Below are 16,910 nucleotides of genomic sequence, written 5' to 3'. Positions count from 1 at the left end.
GCACGACAATGGGCCTCAGAATCTTGTCAAGGCAACTCCGTGCATTCAAATTCCCATCGATAAAACGCAATTGTGTTCATTGTCCGCAGCTTATGCCTGCCCATATAACCTCACCATAGGGCACTCCTCTGTTCACTACGTTGACATCAGTAAACAGCTCGCCCACATGACGCCATCTGCCCAGTACAGTTGATATCGGGATTCATCCGTGAAGAGCACACTTCTTCAGCATGCCTGTGGTCATCGAAGGTGAGCATTTACCCACTGAAGTCAGAGACAACCCTGGTGAGGACAACGAGCACACAGACTGTTTCTGACAGTTTGTGGAGAAATTCTTCAGTTGTGCAAACCCACAGTTTCATCAGCTGTCCAGGTGGCTGGTCTCAGACGATCCTGCAGGTGAAGAAGCCGGATGTGGAGGTCCTGGGCTGACGTTGTTGCATGTGGTCTGCGGTCATGAGTCCAGTTGGATGTACTGCCAAATTCTCTACAACAACGTAGGAGGCGGTGGTAGAGAAATTAACATTCAATTCTCTGGTGAACTTTCCTGCAGTCAGCATGCCAATTGGACACTCCCTCAAACCTTGAGACATCTGTGGCATTGTGTTGTGTGACGAAACGACACATTTTAATGGCCTTTTATTGACCCCAGCACAAGGTGCACCTGGGTAATGATCATGCCGTTTAATCAGCTTCTTGATATGCCACACCTGACAGGTGGATAGATTGTCTTGTCCAAGGAAAAATGCTCACCCACCCTGATGTAAACACATTTGTGCACCAAATGAAATAAGCTTTTTGTGAGTATGGAACATTTCTGGGATCTTTTATTTCAGCTCATGAAACATGGGACCAACACTTTACATGTTGCATTTATATTTTTGTTCAGTGTATTATTAGTACCTGAGGTATTCACTGAGAAAATACAATTAAAGGGCAAAAATCACTTTTATAGTCAATAAATGCAACAGTGCACATTCACCCAGAAAAAAAAACAAGTGTACAAAAGTAAACCATATCACTTTTTTTTATTTACATGTGTACTTGTTAAGTAACACAAATATCCCTCATTACAAAACGGGAGCGATCCACTGATCGAAGTGAATAGGAAATGCTACTTAAAACCTCTTCAATGGGCTGTAATACTTCCCTTATAACAGGGGTTCCCAGTTACTGTCCCAACGTAGAGCTATGCAGGTCATCAATAAACAGATGCACTATGTGATCATGTATATAGAACATATATATATTGGGCTACATGATATGGACTGAAATTGGGATGGCCTTTAAATAACACTCAGAATGTAGACTGAAGTGTAAAGTAAAGAACAGGCCCGGTTCACAATCTCATGTGGTAGAGAATAATCAACAGTTTAATCTGCAACCTTGATAGTTGTGCCCCACTGAATATGGCCCATGATTTAAAAAATATATATTTAATGAATCATCTCTGAAGGCCATCTCTTCCTCTAAGATCCCTGTATCTCTCAACAGGCACAGGACATTGTTCCTCTCACCCTTTCGACAACCGTGCTGCACCAAAATACCTACATCGAGATACTTTCCTGTCATTTCCCCTCCATTATAATCTGATAGGACAGAAAACAGTCTGTCTCTGAAATTTCTTTCACCTCTGCAGTTTTGTCAAATCAGTGATGGAGAAATGGGATGAAGAAGCAGGAGCCTCTTTCATATATACCATTTGATCCAGCAAATGAGAACACGTGAGGAACATGTTTGTCCATGTAAGTCATTGAAGAGGCTGTGAGCGAGGTGGTCTGATCACAGACATCATGACAGGGAAAGCTGCTTCACAACTGTTACTCTTCAAACAATCATAAAGTGATGGTTTTTTACAATGGATTAAACATGTCGCAGATAAAATGTTACAAACACAAAATGTCAACTTGACCCATATCCAGGCCAACTGGCATGGCAAACCCAAATTAAGAGTTTAAAGCGTACAATAACAATGACAGTTCAGTGACATCTAAGAGAGCTCTAAAATGTTTTACTGAACAGAACTGCAAAAGGTAACTTTAGAAATAAAAAGTATCTCGTATTCAGAAAATCGGACTAAAACAAAAACAAGAAACAAAGGCAAATTTAATCTGTCCATCCCCACATCAAGAACTACCAAACTCCAGAAGTCTTTCCCATTGTGCGCATAGGCGCCTGAGCAATGGGGAAAATGGAGCAGCTACAACCCCACTTTCAAAATAGAGGTGCAAACATTGGTTTTAAACCCCCACTTTTTTTACCAGAAAATGATCATCCTTTGGATAATTTTAAATTATTAGTAATGTTTGTATTAAAATGTATATGTCCATTTGAGAAATAATCAGAAGGCCTAATATTACATGCTTACATCTGTGAAATATTCCCCAAGCTGTTTACAGGCATTTAACACCATTCTGCATTTTTGCCATCTATTTTCCCCAACTTCAAATCAATTAAATCACATTTGTTACTTAATGAAAAAAATGGAACAAAGTAACAGTTCTGGCTGAGCCCCATATGCCAGCTTCACGGTTATAATGTAGCCAAGTGGTGTCTGTATGCGACTATGTTCTAAATAAAAAAGCACAGGGTATTTGGATCTCCGTAAAACAGCTCTGCTTGCGGACCCGGCTCCACAAGGGGGCAAAAGGGGGCTTAGCCCCCTCAGTTAAAACGTGTGCTACTTCAGTTTTACGCCTCTATATAAAAACAGCAAAAAAGTTCAAATTATCGAGTGACAGGTTGGCGCAAAATCAGTATCTGCACACCTAAGAGTGTGTGTGTATATGTGTAGGGGGGCTATGGAAAGCTACTGGGCGGTTAAGTATGACTCCTTTGGGTTTGGTTTCCATAAAAAGCGTGGGGAAAATACTGCTCATCTGTGGTAGGCTATGTGAATAATGTGATACGCCTCTGCCTTGTAATAGGCTCATTTGATTTTGATTTATAAGGGCAGGTCAAGTTCAGTTAAATCCCCACCACTACAGAGTTTAGTTAGCTTCTTAGCTAGCTGTAAAGGGTGTTAGTGTTATTAGCCTATTCTGCTCTAACCAGCTAATCTGCCACGATGGATATCAGAAACGAAACCGCCGCCAAGCCCAGCAGCGATGATGCTGCCGAGCTCCAGCTAGCTCAGCGTGAAGAGCCTACTCACTCTTCCACAAGTGCCACAAGCATAATGTCTCCACAGACCCCTCCACCTGTTCCTGATGATCTTGGAACAAAGAAGCCAGCCCAGGTTAGCAAAGAATTCTACCCCAGCTGCAGATTTTCTGGGCCTTATTCCAAGGCGGGTATTCTAACTGGAAGCATGCTCTTGATAGAATAAAAGGATTCGCTAGGAACGCATAAAGCATTTGAAATGCACTGCGGAAAGAAAACAACGTTTTAAGTGCTATGGAAACTGAGGTGTCAACACTTGCTAATGATAGGCAACTGGCACAAACTCCTTTCCACTTTGACAAATGTGTTTAGTCAGCAGACGAAACATGCTACACCCAAGGAAAGCTCAACTAATCCAACTGGCATTTGTGTGGGATCTTACAAGAAGATTTCAGGGAGAATGGAATGATTGATTACGCAGGAAGTTCCACAGAGCATCAAGGAGGCTGAAACTCTGAAAAGGTAAGAAACAATCTAGCTGGTTGTTTTTTTTAATCATAATCTTGGTAGTATAGCCAGTGACATCCTTTTCAGCAACAACCTAGAGTATGAATGGCAAATATATTTTCATTGCCAAAAAGGGCTTGCTTAGTGTGTAGGGTGCTGTACATGGTGCTGATAGAGCACTCAATGGGCTCGGCCTTTGAACTTTTACGTTTATTGTGATACGCAGAATTCATTATAATTCTAATGGATGGACCCAAATGATAGGTACATATCGATACATTTCACCATAGAAATAGAACGTAGGCTTTCTTGGCAGCCTATTGGTTTTCATGTTTTTAAAATGGAACTGAAATGGAAACGTATTTATGGTAGGCCGGCATTGCTTAATTGATTACAGGGGGAGGAACAGGGTTGGAGAGCCCTGTTGTAGGATGTGGTTATTTGCATTCTCCTCTCGTTTACTGTTAATGTAACTAGCCTAGATTCTGTCATGCCTTTATCAATCCGCTTTTGTTTATAGGCCTATAGTAGACCTAACTCTGTTTTGTTCTGTTCACATTCGCTGTGTCGTTTTTCTAAGCCAAACTGCTATTCAGTATTTTTGTTTGCATGATTAACTAGTCTACTACTTTCAGCATTTAGGTTGCATTATTTTGGTAAGACGGCTGTGTGTACGCCTGCATTCACATTAGGCAATTCACCTATTATAAAAAAGCCTATATTGTAGCCTATATTCATTACCAAAATGGCCTTGTGTAGGGCGCTGTCCATTGTGCTGATACAGCACAGTGGAGCTGGGCTACAGATTTCACGTTAATCTGTCACTTCAAAAAGAACTCACTGGTCTGAGTCTCTGCATTTGAACTTAGTTTATTACGTTATAGCGTGATAAGAATTCAATATAATTCCAATGCAAGAACCCTTAAAAATTGTGCCCCCCTCACCGAGTTCATCTGCACCCCTTAATCACTTACAGCCTGTCCTGGTGCCAGGTCTGTGTGCTTGGTTTGGTAAGTAATTTTGACCAAATAAGCCATTTCTACCCTTTTTTAATCAAATATGTACACTGCTGAGACAAGTAAATTGTTTTAATGTTTATGGTGACAGCGCTTCAAACGGTGCCAAAAAAAGTCAAGCCCCCCCTTCCAAGCATTTGCACCCCCACTTTCAGACAAAATCAGGCGCCCATGATTGTGCATGCATATAATGCAATCCAGCACAAACACTAAAGGAATGATATTTCATTGACTCTGAACTGATTATTTCTTTAAAGTAAATAAATATGGTAAAGGTGGTACAGATGCATTAAAAATGTGGATAGAAAATCCCAACATAACAGGCGTTTGGATTGGAAAAGGCTACGTTCCTGTTTGTCTCTGTGTGTGGATGTTCAGTCAATCTTCTTGCTGCGCAGTCTGGCGGTGTCCAGCAAGTACCTGCAGGTGGGGCCGGTGTGGTGGGAGAGGAGGGTCAGGGCCTTCCCATGGACCAGGGTCAACAGGGTCTGGTGACCCGCAGCCCAAACCCGGTACCAAGGCCCATAAAATGGATCTGACACTGCTGGACACAGCATGTTGTTCAGATTGACCTCGGTCATCTGGGAAGAGGGAGGGAAAGAGACAAAAGTGAGAGACTATGTAGAAGGAGACACACTGAGGCCACAGGAGGTTGGGGAGGACTGGCTAGTGGTAATGACTGGAGCGGAATTAGTAGAATGGTATGAAATAACTTAAAAACATGCTTTCCAGGTGTATAATACCATTCCATTTGCACCGTACCGGCCATTACTATGAGCCGTTCTCCCTTCAGCAGACCTACTGTAACGGTGGCCTTGCTTGGTGTTTGTTTCCTTCGTGCCATCAGTCAGGCAGAGTGGGAGAAGAGCAGTCCGCTGTGTCATGCAGCTCATTAGTCATGCTAGTGTGACCTGTACATTAGTGTCTGACTCCTATATCTGTGTCATGTGTCTCGTTACTGGCCTCTCTTTTAAGAGCGAGTGAAGAGGAGTTGCACCGAGTGTCCAGTAGAGGGCTCCCTCCATCAATCTTACCAGGCCCAGGCCCTGCAGGAACAGGAAGTGATAAAGGAACAGGATGCCAGTGGAGAGGATAGCCCACCACATGTCCCCCAGGGGCTCTGGCTTGTACACACCTGGGGGAGGGGGAGGCAAGAATAGTAAACGTATGAACATAATTCAAAACAGAACTGAAAATACAGTTATGGATTTCTTCCATTTTATGGCAGACTAATCAATATGGGTATTCTCAAGTTCCCTTGAAAATTAAAGAATGCAGCTGGCAGTGGATTTTTTTGCTCCCGAGACCCACTATTGCATGCCTTTTCACAATGGGTGTGCCGATCTGTCATACTCATATTCGTAATGGGAATTACTTGTGATCGGAAAACCCGGAAGTGCACTTTAAAATGCCGGTAATGCCTATACCTTAAATGTGCATTACTGCGCTATATCACCCAGAGTACATCATTAAGTTTCTTCACTCATTGCAAATAAAACATTTAAAAATGAAAAATGTCCACGATTTACTTACTTGGTCCTATTCAATTATGAATGGAATAGGCTAATAAATTGCCTAATGCATGACCAGTTACTACGGACTGCATTTATTCCAGACAGATTCAGATGAAGGCAGGCTAATTTTTTGCCCCATATATTGTTTCACTTTCGTGAGAAGCAAAACCTCTCTCCCAACACTTTTACAATCAAAATAAACAATCTACATTTGTGATATTATTTTAGAATGATTTGTTGCGTGGCAAACATGCCTGGGCGAGAAAAAGTAGCAAGCAAGCATGGGCTTGGATCACGACAAAACGAGACTTATACCAATTATGCAGACAGAAAGTAGGCCTACTAAACAAGGCAAAGTAGACAGACAAAAACAACTTATGGCCTCAGCAAAGTGTGAGAGCAAAATTGCAAAATTATGCTATAATACTGTAATTGCATCAAATGGTTGTTTTATGCAACAGAATAAGGGGTTGTTAGAACACTCATCTGTGTGTATTCTACTGAGGGTGGGCCTCTGGGAGATTAAACACTGACAGGAGATTTATGTCTTTGGGTGATACCGCATCTCCCCCTGGGGTACCAGACCCTGGTCTCAATACAATGAGGACAGTATTTACAGCAGGTACTGTTTGCTGTGAATTATTAGCAACCTTGTGACTCATCCATACAGCCTTTGTTTGTCACGAACATCCAGGGGGATGGACTTTGCTACAAAACGCTGTCGCTCAAATCCGCTGGTTGAGTTTTCAGAGGTAATCACCGACCAGCTCCATTACTGCACTAATGAAATAATAAAGTTTGATTGTTTTAAAGAAATCTAAAAGTCTCTCCTTCTGACTACAATAATTCCACCACAAAGGTCAAAAGGAAATAAATTGATTTAACAATGACTAGCTACGGATTCTGATTTATAGACGGAGAAAGGGAGACTTGTTCCCTGAGACGTGCAGGCCCGGCGGGAGATATCAATAAGCGAATATCACAACACTGGCCAGCCAATCACAACACTAGCCAGCCAATCACAACACTGGCCAGCCAATCACAACACTGGCCAGCCAATCACAACACTGGCCAGCCAATCACAACACTGGCCAGCCAATCACAACACTAGCCAGCCAATCACAACACTGGCGGGTAAATAATACTGTGAAACACTATCATTCCACTATTACTGCAGATATACAGTGTCTTCGGAAAGTATTCAGACCCCTTGACTTTTTCTACATTTTGTTACGTTACAGCCTTATTCTAAAATGGATTAAATAAAAATCCTCAGCAATCTACACACAATACCCCATAATGCCAAAACGGAAAAAAAACAGGTTTTTAGAAATAGTTGCAAATTTATTACAAATAAAAAACAGATACCTTATTTACATACTGTAAGTATTCAGCCCCTTTGCTATGAAACTCGAAATTGAGCTCATGTGCATCCTGTTTCCATTGATCATCCTTGATGTTTCTACAACTTGGAGTGTCCACCTGTGGTAAATTCAATTGATTAGACATGATTTGGAAAAAGCCACACCTGTCTATATAAGGTCCCACAGTTGACAGTGCATGTCAGAGCAAAAACCAAGCCATGAGGTTGAAGGAATTGTCCGTAGAGCTCAGAGACAGGATCCTGTCGAGGCACAGATCTGGGGAAGGGTACCAAAACATTTCTGCAGCATTGAAGGTCCCCAAGAACAGTGGCCTCATCATTCTTAAAATGGAAGAAGTTTGGAACCATCAAGACTCTTCCTAGAGCTGGCCGCCCAGCCAAACTGAGCAATCAGGGGAGAAGGGCCTTGGGTCAGGGAGTTGACCAAGAACCCGATGGTCACTCTGACAGAGTTCCTCTGTGGAGATGGGAGAACCTTCCAGAAGGACAACCATCTCTGCAGCACTCCCCTAATCATGCATTAATGATAGTGGCCAGACGGATGCCACTCCTCAGTAAAAGGCACATGACAGCCTGCTTTTGCCAAAAGGCACCTGAATACTCTCAGACCATGAGAAACTAGGTTCTCTGGTCTGATGAAACCAACATTGAACTCTTTGGCCTGAATGCCAAGCATCACGTCTGGAGGAAACCTGGCAACATCCCTACAGTGAAGCATGGTGTGGAGGTGTTTTTTTAGCAGCAGGGACTGGGAGACAAGTCATGATCGAGGCAAAGATGAACGGAGCAAAGTACAGAGAGATCCTTCATGAAAACCTGCTCCAGAGTGCTCAGAACCTCAGACTTGGGCGAAAGGTTCACCTTCCAACAGGACAACGACCCTAAAACTACAGCCAATACAACACAGGAGTGGCTCTGAATGTCCTTGAGTGGCCCAGCCAGAGGCCAAACTTGAACCCAATCGAACGTCTCTGGAGAGACCTGAAAATAGCTGTGCAGCAATACTCTCCATCCAACCTGACACAGCTTGAGGATCTAAAGAGAAGAATGGGCGAAACTCCCCAAATACAGGTGTGCAAAGCTTGAAGCGGTATTATTAGAGAAGAAAGATAAAGGTTTTGTTTGGGCGCCAAGCAGGTATTAACCAAGCCGAAAGAAAAAGAGTAGAATAGAGAGTACCACTACCAGACCCACACACATCAGCAGAAGAGACTGCCTAGAGTGTAGCCTGTTTACCAGAGGAGAGAAGAGAGAAGACACACCATATAAACCCACATCACAGCACAGGGGTGACCCCACTAATAATACCTCATACAATAATAATAATAATAATAATAATAATAATAATAATAATAATAGCAGAGCAATTGAACCGCAACTTTATTTCCTCCTTCCTTACTGCTGAAGCGCTCTTAAAGAGGCAGCGCACAGTGAAGGCTCCGTTCAGGATCATACCCAAGAAGACTCGATGCTGTAATCGCTGCCAAAGGAGCTTCAACAAAGTACTGAATAAATGGTCTGAATACTTATTTAAATGTGATAGCAAAAATGTCTAAAAAACCTGTTTCTGCTTTGTCATTATGGGGTATTGTGTGTAGATTGACGAAGAAAATCAACAATACATTTTAGAATAAGGCTGCAATGTAACAAATGTTGAAAAAGTTAACGGGTCTGAATACTTTCGAATGGCACTGTATTACGGACATTTTCTGAAATTACAACCCAGAAAAATCCTGTGTGTAGCACCTTTAAGTCATACTGCTACAGTACAGATATGGACTTGGTTTTTGTTTCGTTTTTTAGCTCGCCAGTGATGCTGCTATGACAGGGATATGAATTATTCCTTATGTTCACAGATATGTTGTGTGTAATACATCAGACTGTTGTTCCAAATTAGTTTGAATTTGTTAGGAGCCAGGGTGGTGTGTGACCATTTTTCGGTTCCATTTTGAAGCAATTTTGCTTTTTCATCCTATTGGAGAAATGGTAGATCACGATGGATAGTTCATTCCATTCTCTTTGTTCAAATTGTAGCCTAGTCTGTTGTTGACTGGGGATCCATTTCACAATGTATTGGAGCTAATTCTAACATAGAGACTACGGTGGCCTATTCCTCTGAATTGTTAAGTTCATTTTGTTTTTATTGCCATATTATGTTTGATTTTAATGTTAAACATGGATAATTATCACATTCTCACAAAAAATAAATAATGTCAACAGTGTTTGCAAGAATGGCATCACAACACTAGATGGCAGTCTAGTTTACTCCAGGGCTCTTCCTCGCTCACTGCAACAATTTCAGAACTGGGAGGAGGGTTTTGATTGGTTGAGTTAAGGTAGTAGTGAGAAGTAACTCAAGATGGTTCAAATTCTCAATGATAGTGAAGCACCCATGGAATGGAGACAGAGCACAGAATTCCATAAGTGCAGAAGAAGCCGGCACGTACCTCCTTTCCTGAAGAGGTATACAGGCACCAGGTAGAGCAAGGAATGCTGGATGTAGTAGACCTCCTTCTCAAATGGAAGCTGAAGAAACAAAATGGACCAGTGTTCAGTATCTACATGATCATCATCAGCTTCATTATAGCAGTACAGATATGTACATGTCAACAATTAGTGTTTGCCTTACTATATTGAATGTTAAACAATGCCCTGCTCCTGCATTTCACATTGTTTGGCTATGGAAATGTTTGAAACTGTGTGTGTGTGAGAGCACAATTGGATCAAAACATGACTGGTGTTTCGGATTCAGTTAGACTAACTCGCGTAGAAAACAAAGAGGACCCTTCCCTAGGCATAAGTGTAACCAATCGGTAAATTGCCAGCCAGCCTTAACAGTAAAAGGATCTGTGAGTGAGATGGTGAGCTGGAACGGAAAGGGAGAGGTTGGTTGGTAAAGCACTGGAAATCCACAGGGTACACATAATCTGGTTGTGCATCAGCAGTTTCTCTCTTGTCATGTCAGTCACTTACAATTAGGCCATATCAGCTTATTGTTTTTTAGATTTAGTCAAGCAGACAGCTTTCTTTTTTTTAGTCACTCAGTAAGATATTAAAACTGCACGTTTCTCTCCACCCCATGGCAAAATGAGTAACCGGGTTCCCTTGACATTAACTTTTTTTAGCCAATTGTCCTTTTTACACCATAGAGAATCAGATAAAAATGTAGGCTACACTGCCTATCGGCTTCATTGCATATTCAAGCCTGTCTCAAAATACAACTCTCCCCTTTTAAAGCTCTCCTAGAGGATGGTTGGCCACCCTTTGTAGTCTTTAAAATATTGCAACATTACAATTACAAACAAATACTTTTATATATCTTTAAAAAATAATTCCCTCCAGGGCTTGAAATGAAGGACGCCCCGGCTTCTGGACAATAAAATACTGTTGAAAACCAATGAGAAAAATGCTGGTTTCAATGTCATGATGGTGTTAATAAAATAATTCCCTCAACATTTCTATGGTCGTATTTTGGCTAGGCTACTTTGAAACAAGACATGCTTCATAAAATAAAACATTCAGGGTTTCAACAATTAAGTTTATGGTTAAATAGTCGTAAAATGCTGACCGCGTCCGCTCCGATTCAAGTTGTGTGAATTGCGGAGCGCAATTCCTGCACTCTCTGGTCTTGTGACCATTTGATCTAAAACGAACCGTGCCTAGAGGACAACTTGTATATAGCCTCGTTATTGTTATTTGTGTTATTTTAGTATTACTATTTTCTTCTGATCCATTTGTTAAATGTTCTTTTTCGTACTAGTTAAATGAAAATTATATTATCTGCATTGTTAGGAAAGGAAGGGTTTGTTTAGTAATAATTTCATTCAATTATTTAGACGTTAATGTTAATTGTCAAACATGACTGGTGTTTAGCCTCGATTTTCTGTCATTAAAAAAAAGTCTCATTTAAGTTTGGCCACATTTTCTGGCGCCTCCATCACGTCAGCATCAGTTTGGACATGACGCTGTAGAGAATATGCAGAAGGCCCAACAAAATGTAGATTTGGGGCCCCCAAAATGCTCTGACTGCATGTGTGGGTATGGATGAGGGTACGCAGATGCGCCGAGCCATTGCCCGTTTTGGTTCAGCTGTGTAGTGTTAGGGCAAAAACCAAAACGTGCATCCCTTGAGGTCACCAGGACCGAGTTTGGAATATAGCTTTACAAGACATACTCCAGCTGGACATGTGGCTCCTCCCCAGAACAGAGCATGCCCGTCCCTACACACCAAATCAAATAAAATTGTATTTGTCACACATGTTTAGCAGATGTTAATGTGAGTGTAACCCCCCAGGTTTGTGCCAGCATCAAGGACAACACATGGTTCATCTTCCCTCTCTATGATAAAGGAATTGATATTGACTGTTCAAACAAAAGTACTGGGAATTTGAGATGTGTGAAATTAATCTCTATGCTCCACTGACACCTCCCTTTGGTTAAATCCTGGCAAGGATCTATCATACATGGGATGACAAAAGGCCACTAAAATATGCAGTTGTCACACAACGCCACAGATGTCTCAAGTTGAGGGAGCGTGCAATTGGCATTTTGACTGCAGTAATGTCCATTAGCGTATTTGCCAGATAATTGAATGTTCATTTTAATACCATAAGCCACCTCCAACGTCATTTTAAAGAATATGGCAGTATGTCCAAACGGCCTCATGACCGCAGACCACATGTATGCAACTCCAGCCCAGGACCACCACATCCGGCTTCTTCACCTGCGGGATCGTCAGATCATTCACCCAGACAGCTGATGAAACTGTGGGTTTGCACAATCAAATCATTTCTTTACAAACTGTCAAAAAACGTCTCAGGGAAACTCATCTGCATGCTTCCTCACCCGGGTATTGACCTGACTGCAGTTTGGCGTCATTACCAACTTCAGTGGGAAAATGCTCACCTTAGATGGCAACTGGCATGCTGGAGAAGTGTGATCTTCACGGATGAATCCCAGTTTCAACTGTACCGGGCAGATAGCAGACAGCGTGTACGGCGTCATGTGGGCAAGCGGTTTGCAGATGTCAACGTTGTGAACAGAGTGCCCCATGGTGGCAGTGGGGTTATGGTATGGGCAGGCATAAGCTACAGACAACAAACACAATTGCATTTTGAATGCACAGAGATACTGTGACGAGATCCTGAGGCCCATTGTTGTGCCATTTACCTGCTGCAATCACCTCATGTTTCAGCATGATAATGCACAGCCCCATGTCGCAAGGATCTGTACACAATTCCTGGAAGCTGAAAATGTCTGTTCTTCCATGGCCTGCAAACTCACCAGACATGTCACCCATTGAGCATGTTTGCGATGCTCTGGATTAGAGGTCGACCGATTATGATTTTTCAACGCCGATACCGATTATTGGAGGACCAAAAAGGCCGATACCGATTAATCGGCCGATTTTTTAAAAATTTGTAATAATGACAATTACAACAATACTGAATGAACACTTATTTTAACTTAATATAATACATAAATAAAATCAATTTAGCCTCAAGTAAATAATGAAACATGTTCAATTTGGTTTAAATAATGCAAAAACAAAGTGTTGGAGAAGAAAGTAAAAGTGCAATATGTGCTATGTAAAAAAGTTAATGTTTAAGTTCCTTGCTCAGAACATTTAATTTTTTTGTTTTTTTTAACCTTTATTTAACTAGGCAAGTCTGTTAAGAACAAATTCTTATTTTCAATGACGGCCTAACATGAGAACATATGAAAGCTGGTGGTTCCTTTTAACATGAGTCTTCAATATTCCCAGGTAAGAAGTTTTAGGTTGTAGTTATTATAGGACTATTTCCCTCTATACCATTTGTATTTCATTAACCTTTGACTATTGGATGTTCTTATAGGCACTTTAGTATTGCCAGTGTAACAGTATAGCTTCCGTCCCTCTCCTCGCTCCTCCCTGGGCTCGAACCAGCAACACAACGACAACAGCCACCATCGAAGCAGCGTTACCCATGCAGAGCAAGGGGAACAACTATTAGAAGGCTCAGAGCGAGTGACGTTTGAAACACTATTAGCGCGCGCTAACTAGCTAGCCATTTCACTTCGGTTATACCAGCCTCATCTCGGGAGTTGATAGGCTTGAAGTCATAAACAGCGCAATGCTTGACGCACAACGAAGAGCTGCTGGGAAAACGCACAAAAGTGCTGTTTGAATGAATGTTTACGCGCCTGCTTTTGCCTATCACCGCTCAGTCAGATACTTGTATGCTTAGTCAGATTATATGCAACGCAGGACACGCTAGATATCTAGTAATATCATCAACCATGTGTAGTTAACGAGTGATTATGACTGATTGTTTTTTATAAGATAAGTTTAATGCTAGCTAGCAACTTACCGCATTCACGTAACAGGCAGTCTCCTTGTGGAGTGCAATGAGAGAGAGGCAGGTCGTTATTGCGTTGGACTTGTTAACTGTAAGGTTGCAAGATTGGATCCCCCGAGCTGACAAGGTACAAATCTGTCGTTCTGCCCCTGAACAGGCAGTTAACCCACTGTTCCTAGGCCGTCATTGAAAATAAGAATTTGTTCTTAACTGACTTGCCTAGTTAAATAAAGGTATAAAAACAATGACAAAAAATGTAATTTTTTTTTTTTTATTTTTTTTTTAAAATCGGCAAATCAACGCCCAAAAATAACGATTTCCGATTGTTATGAAATCTTGAAATTGGTCCCAATTAAATTGGTCGACCTCTACTCTGGATTGATGCATACGACAGCGTGTTCCAGTTCCCGCCAATATCCAGCAACTTTGCACAGCCATTGAAGAGGAGTTGGGCAATATTCCACCGGCCACAATCAACAGCCTGATCAACTCTATGCGAAGGAGATGTGTCACGCTGCATGAGACAAATGGTGATAGACTTTTTTTTTTACCCACGCCCCTACTTTTTAGGTATCTGTGACCAACAGATACATATCTGTATCCCAGAAATCCACAGACTAGGGCCTAATTAATTTATTTCAATTGACCGATTTCCTTATATGAAGTGTAACTCAGTAAAATCTTAGAAATTGTTGGATGTTGCGTTTATATTTTTGTTCAGTGTATATACAGGGTCAGTGCAAGTACCACATTTACACAGTGTGCTGTACTGTAGTAGTTGAGGTACATTCTATCTGAAACTTATGTAATGTTGCACTCTCCTGAACAGCCCCAGGTACGTCCTGAAACATGATATTCCACACTGCCCATGAGCAGGTGCCATTGACACATGAATGGATGTCTGTTGCATGTGTATGAGACACAATGACTTGACACGAAAACAGAGAAAGTCTATAGCCTAGAGAACATGCCCCACATGGGATGGAACCAAGAGATTGAACTCTTATAACCATCTGACCTGTGGTATTCAAAAGTGGAGTTGTTGACCCATAGCATACAGTAAAAGTGCACTTCCAAATCAGATCATCAGACCTACAGGATGTGATCACAACACCTCTACTTCCCAGAGGTATGTAGGGGGATTGGAACAAAACCAATAAGGCAGAAGTCTAGAGGAAGCCAAAAGAATCCTCACATACAATGTTGTCAGAGTCATTTCCGGGGCTGGGCCAGACTCAGCATTGAATTGAGTATTGTTCTTTTTTGAACAAGAGAAACTGAAGTGCTTTTGAGTCATTGATGGATGAATGTTTGGGAAGGTGGTAATGAAATGTGGAAAGGGCCGAATAGGCCTGATTGAATTTGGGCTTTGTTTCCATGGCTGAGATGTGATTAGTAGCAAGAGAGACATGATTCAAGAGCAGGGAGCAGAGCTACTCTTGAGGAAAAGGGAAATGCAGCAAAAAGAACAGCCTGAGGACAAAGAGAAAAAGAGCAAGTGGGGGTTGTGACAGGGCAGCTTCAAAGTTATTATGTCAGCAGCAGCCAAGCACAGCTACTGTAGGGCTCTGCTTTTGCTGTTTCACATTCAATTACTGAGTCCGGAAGGCTCAGAAAAAGAGTATCTTCTCCCCGATCCTATTCTGTGACCACGTCACCATGGTTACATTGGATCGAGAGAAGTTGATATTTTCCGAGATGCATTACACATCTGCCATTGTCAACTAGAGACGGTTACATTTGCTTACAGAAAAACATCTCATCAAGTCCCTGAGAACAGTAGGACGTCATCGCTGTGTTCATCTTCTGCACAAAGGACAGTTATGTTGCTTTCCCACAAGGCTAGGAGATGCAGCCTTGGGGTTTTTCTATGTCCTGATACTGTAGTTTTCAAACAAACATGGTATTTCAGCTGCCTGATAAAGTTGTATTTATTTGAAAAATACTTTTTAACCATAAGCAATGCAAGATGTGTTTTTCTGTGTTTCACATACTAGGCCAACAGTTCTATTTGATATGCATAATGAAATATGATCTTTGAAACTATGAAAGAGTGGAAGTCTAATTGTGAGTGACTGCAGTGCTCACTAATACAGTGAATTTAACAGATAGGTGATGGTTTCTTACCAGCCTAGTGTTGACCACAGGGAAGACGAGGGCCAGTAGGGCACCGTTCAGCATATGGACCTGAAGCCTGCAGACAGAGAGTACACGTCACACACTTAACGCCATAATCAACAAAACCAAATAAGTGTTTGCTTAAGATTCTGCAAGCCAAATGCATCATATACCATATGATACCAACCAGCACCTGTTAAAGTGCTAGGCTAGTATGGAAACGTGCTACACTTGGACCGGTGGTTGAATGCAATGAACTAGAGCATCCGCAGATGATAATTTAGGTAGATTCATCGTTTGTGTATCTCATATACTAGTATATATATCCTAATTTTGTAGTATACCCTACATCTGGTTGTTGATCATCTTCAGCATGGCCCATGTGACATAATCCTGTAGCTTTTGCATTACATCTCATTTCCTTCCCTCAGGGAACCCAGATTAGTCTTCATATCATTTTGTTTCTATGCAGACTAGTTCAGCTACATTTCAATTCTCCTATGACTGCATGACAGAAGGACAAGGCAAGGTCCTGATTGGAACAGGGAGGGTTGGGAGGCCAGCATGGCTGTGGTCCAGCTCCAACCCTCCTGATTAAGTAGAGGACAGAGAACAGGGCCCAGGTGTTCTGTACTGACCCCAACCTTAGGGTTCCTCCCTCTGCTATAAGACCCTACCCACATAATTAGAGGCTGACAGGCATGTCTGTAATTTGGGAGTGATTGGTGCTGTGATACAGATACTAGTTGGAGTCTCAATGACTTTGAGTGATGTTTGTTATCTACAACTAATGGCTCTGCTCTTTTCTCTATGGGGATCCTTTAGGGATGGAACGATTCACCAATACGCATCGGTCCACAAATCAAATGTTTAAGATACAAGTGCATCGATTCGCGGACCGCAAACCGACCCAAATGTAGCATGCGTTGGT

At 41.8% G+C, this 16,910-nt stretch overlaps 1 protein-coding gene across 2 annotated transcripts in view; it reads right to left on the bottom strand.

The window, feature by feature from the left end:
- Positions 1-1,011: 1,011 nt before the first annotated feature.
- Positions 1,012-16,910, bottom strand: part of LOC139388450 (transmembrane protein 164-like) — a 42,876-nt gene continuing 26,977 nt past the window's right edge. The window contains exons 3-6 of one of the 2 annotated variants that reach the window (XM_071135113.1): positions 15,989-16,055; positions 9,971-10,049; positions 5,660-5,760; positions 1,012-5,206 (exon numbers count right to left, since the gene is read on the bottom strand). In XM_071135113.1, coding sequence (XP_070991214.1) covers positions 5,000-5,206; positions 5,660-5,760; positions 9,971-10,049; positions 15,989-16,055 — 454 coding nt within the window. In that variant the 3' untranslated portion in view covers positions 1,012-4,999. Of the gene's footprint in view, positions 5,207-5,588; positions 5,761-9,970; positions 10,050-15,988; positions 16,056-16,910 lie in introns of both variants that reach the window. The other variant, XM_071135114.1, reaches the window with a different exon arrangement.

The sequence above is a fragment of the Oncorhynchus clarkii genome, chromosome 29, assembly GCF_045791955.1.
Source record: "Oncorhynchus clarkii lewisi isolate Uvic-CL-2024 chromosome 29, UVic_Ocla_1.0, whole genome shotgun sequence".
In the NCBI taxonomy this organism is placed as follows: domain Eukaryota; kingdom Metazoa; phylum Chordata; class Actinopteri; order Salmoniformes; family Salmonidae; genus Oncorhynchus; species Oncorhynchus clarkii.
The sequence above is the reverse complement of the archived record's forward strand: the minus strand, read 5'-3'. Positions and strand labels throughout refer to the sequence as shown.